General features: G+C 39.7%; 1 protein-coding gene across 1 annotated transcript in view; it reads left to right on the top strand.

Annotated features, from left to right (window-relative positions):
* The window catches only part of Smp_124650 (hypothetical protein), a gene marked incomplete at both ends in the record, with an annotated part of 17036 nt that extends 13536 nt beyond the window's left edge, over positions 1-3500 (top strand). Inside the window, one exon of the mRNA XM_018796207.1 lies at positions 3228-3500. Coding sequence (XP_018650443.1) covers positions 3228-3500 — 273 coding nt within the window. The remainder of the gene's footprint in view (positions 1-3227) is intronic.
* Positions 3501-4087: the final 587 nt, after the last annotated feature.

Genomic DNA, 4087 nt, shown 5'->3' with positions numbered 1-4087 from the left:
TTCTCAGTTGATAAGACAGACCATAATGAGGGTAAAAACAAAAGAAACAAACAATTCATTTGATAATAATAATAATAAACAGCTGCTCATTATTGTACATTTTAATTAAAACATCTTACCTTTACAATACGAAAATCGTTCGGAAGCACATACAGATACAGTTTGGAAAGGACAAGAGGAATTGCATGTCTGACCCACCACCATATACTACTTATGTGGATATAAGTAGACCACACCACACTCGTCCGCCTTTAAAGCATTCGTTCATGCGGTGGTTCTGCTCGCCATGCCACTTTCTTGTTTCACTGCAGTCTGTGCCAAAGTGTTCGTGAGAATGTCGAGTGTGTGGCGCGCTGACCTCCATAGCTCGGTCGACCTGCCGTGGCACCAACATCCGCATGCACCCGACACCTGGGACGTTCAACATCCATACTCCACCGGCCTGCTGAGCCATCTACATCCGATGTCCATCCAGCAGCCGCACTTCCCACTGCTCCTCTCCGTCAACAGCACCCGCTACAGCCAACGCCGCCACGCCAGAACACTCTACTCGACGCCAACTCTCCGCACAAGACTGGCCAAACAAGCACCTCAACTCCAGACCCGCAGCGGCGTCCGCAGAACAGCACCCTTCCTCCTATTGGTTGGCAGCGACACCAAATGTAGTGAATGACAACACACATGAGGACAACCAACTAAATATTTTGCACAAATTACAACGTTACTTGGTAAAATGCAAAAACCATACTATGATACTCTATTTGCAAAATGTTCTTCAATTGTCTCAGGCTTCATTGTTCCTGGATTTCCACACAAATTGCTTTTAATTTCTGTTCTTCTCTTCTTGATCTTCTCAAAATGCAGAGTCTTCTGTTGGAACTCAGTAATAATGCCAGGATGTTTGGGATGCGTTTCTCCCCATCCAAATGTAAATTGTTACTCCAGGACTGGCCTGCGTCAACACCCGAACTAAGGATAGGGAGTGAAGTAGTCGAACGCGTGGACAACTTCACTTATCTTGGAAGTCTGATCAGCCGTAATGGGTTGGTGTCTGACGAAATCTCTGTACGGATTCAAAAAGCTCTTTTGGCTTTTGCCAACTTACGTCACCTATGGCGAAGACGAGATATCCGTCTATCAATTAAGGGACGAGTATACTGCGCATCAGTTCGTTCTGTTCTACTTTACGGCTGTGAAACATGGCCATTAAGAGTAGAAGATACTCGTAGGTTACTAGTATTTGACCACAGATGCCTTAGAAATATTGCTCGCATCTGCTGGGATCACCGGGTAAGTAATAGTGAGGTTAGACGCAGGGTATTAAGGAACGATGGTAAATCAGTTGATGAGGTGATGAATCTTCATCGACTGAGATGGTTGGGCCATGTGTTACGTATGCCTGAACACCGATTACCACGACGCGCTATGATGACTAGTATTGGGGACGGTTGGAAGAGAGTTAGGGGCGGCCAAACCAAAACATGGCATCAGTGCTTGAAGTCACTAACTTCTAGTCTGAGCCATGTTGGCAGATGCAGACTACCTGGTTGGGGTCCGCGTGACTATCGTAACCAATGGTTGGAGACTCTGTGTGACATGGCTCGGAATCGATCACAATGGCGTAGGTGTATACACTCTTTATCTTCCCTTAAACCTTGAGACTAAAATTGCTTCATATCTCTCTTCCTTCCTGTACTATATCCTTATATACAACCTATAATTAACTACTATGAATCCGGTGTTGATCTTGTTGTGCTAACGAGGTATGGCAACTTGGACCGATGCATATATGTGCCTGGTCCTTGGACCGATGCATATATGTGCCTGGTCCTACGTTGTAGCTGACTGACTGATATATATATATATATATATATATATATATATATATATATATATATATAGTATATGTAACAACCATGTAGCTTATGCCTTCCGATATAGCTTGTATTAACTGACACAGTCTTCATTTATTAGTAAATTTATCATAAAATTCTTAAAGTCAACTATAACTGGACATATGCATGACATATTTTCCCTAACTTTTTCTTTGACCAATCCTACTTCATAACTTTACTAAATAATGCTAACTTTCATCGACATCAACTTGATGTCTTACTTCAACACTAATCACTCGGCGATTATATATATCAGAAAATAATTTAAATATACTAATCAGTAACTATTTTTCAACTTCCTGATGATAAAATAACATTTACTTACGCCTGTTACTACTAATGGAGCATAGACAGACGACTAGCATTCTCCAACCCACTCTGCCCTGGGCCTTCCTTTCTAGTTCTATTCAGTTGTTGTTCATTCTTCTCATATGGGCTTCCATTTCTCGGCGTAATGTGTTCTTTGATCTTCCTCTTCTCCTTTGGCCTTGAGGGTTCCATGTGAGGGCTTGTCTTGTGACGCAATTAGGTGATTTCCTCAAGGTGTGCCCAATCCACCTCCAGCGCTTCTTCTTGATTTCTTCCTCCGCTAGAATCTGGTTTGTTCTCTCCCATAGTAGGTTGTTGCTGATAGTGTCTGGCCAACGAATCAGAAGTATTTGCCTAGACAACTGCTAATAAACACTTGTATCTTCTGAATGATGGCTTTCGTAGTTCTTCAGGTTTCCGCCACATACGGTAGAACTGTCTTGACATTTGTATTGAAAATTCTGTTCTTCGTGTTGGTTGACAAATGTTTTGAGTTCCAGATGTTCTTCAATGTAGATATGTTGTTCTTGCTTTGCCGATCCGCGTCTTCACATCTTCATCAGATCCACCGTGTTCATCAATGATGCTGCCCAGATATGTAAAGGTTTTCACATCCTCCAAAGCTTCTCCGTCAAGTGTAATTCGATTGATGCATGTTGTGTTGTATCACAGTGTCTTGCTCTTTCCTTTTTGTATGTTGAGACCCACTGCTGCTACACTAGTCGTCTTCTACATTTGTTGTTGCGTGTACGATAGAAGAGCCAGATTATCTGCGAAGTCTAGATCGTCCGCCTGGAGCCCCTCTGGGGTTACTGCCGGTCCCAAGCCTGGATAAAGGAGGAGGGTTGGACATGGGGTTAGCGACCCCTTCCCGTAGGAAACTAACTCGCTAAAAAATGCTAACCAAAAAAAGAATAAGATTTGGGTTATACTTAATTATTTAGACACATGTTAACATAATTTATAGTTTTTAGATAATGTTACATATTTTCGTTTTATTCTTTAATTTTTCCATTATAACAGATCACTGGTTTTACTTATTATAAAAATTTTTTAAATGTTCAATCAAGATTATTATTTCCTAAACGAGTAATTCAATTTGGTTCGAAAGTGATTGGACCAGTGTTAGAGACTCCAGCACCGAAATATATAAATAAACCATTAGGTGCAACATTAGAAGTACAACGTCAAGTTGAATTGGATCAGAGAGAAATAAGTTTAATTGAAGCAACTAGACGTATGCATAGTAGAGATTTTCCATTCAATATGAGTCGTGTATTGGTCGGCAATCAATAATGATATTATTTATTTATGAACAGACATACCTTTCAAAACTGTGATATTTCATTGTATTTTCATTGCATTGTTCTATTTCTCAATTAAAATATTGTATTAAATGTCATACACAAGTCGGGAAAGTCTGTCTATTTTTAGTAGTAAATTCTAAACTCAACAAGTACACACGTGTATCATATCATTTTATCGATAACTCATGTATACTTCACAGAAATTGCTCTTTAACATTATCTTCTGCATTTATTATTGTAAATGTTGAGGTTGTTTTTGTTTATGTGTTGTATATTTGTTGCCTCTCTGTTTCTAATATACGTTTGACTTTAACGTGTAAAACTTGCAGTTTCAATTCTCTTCATGCATCTTCCTCTCAGCACAAATGCATATTTACCAGTTGGAATCATCGTAGGACGAGCCGAAATAAACATGCATCAAACTAATCTATCCATTTGACAAATTTCACTTAAATGAGACCCTCCTTAACATTTTCAATCAATATACCATTCTTTACTCGTTCATAATTTGACTTACACAGTTGATTGGGTTTATTATGTTTGTGATAGGTGTATGAGTGGGATCAATGTATGGTC

The sequence above is a fragment of the Schistosoma mansoni genome, chromosome 2 (genome assembly GCF_000237925.1).
Source record: "Schistosoma mansoni strain Puerto Rico chromosome 2, complete genome".
NCBI lineage: Eukaryota > Metazoa > Platyhelminthes > Trematoda > Strigeidida > Schistosomatidae > Schistosoma > Schistosoma mansoni.
This window is presented reverse-complemented; position numbering and strand designations above follow the sequence as displayed.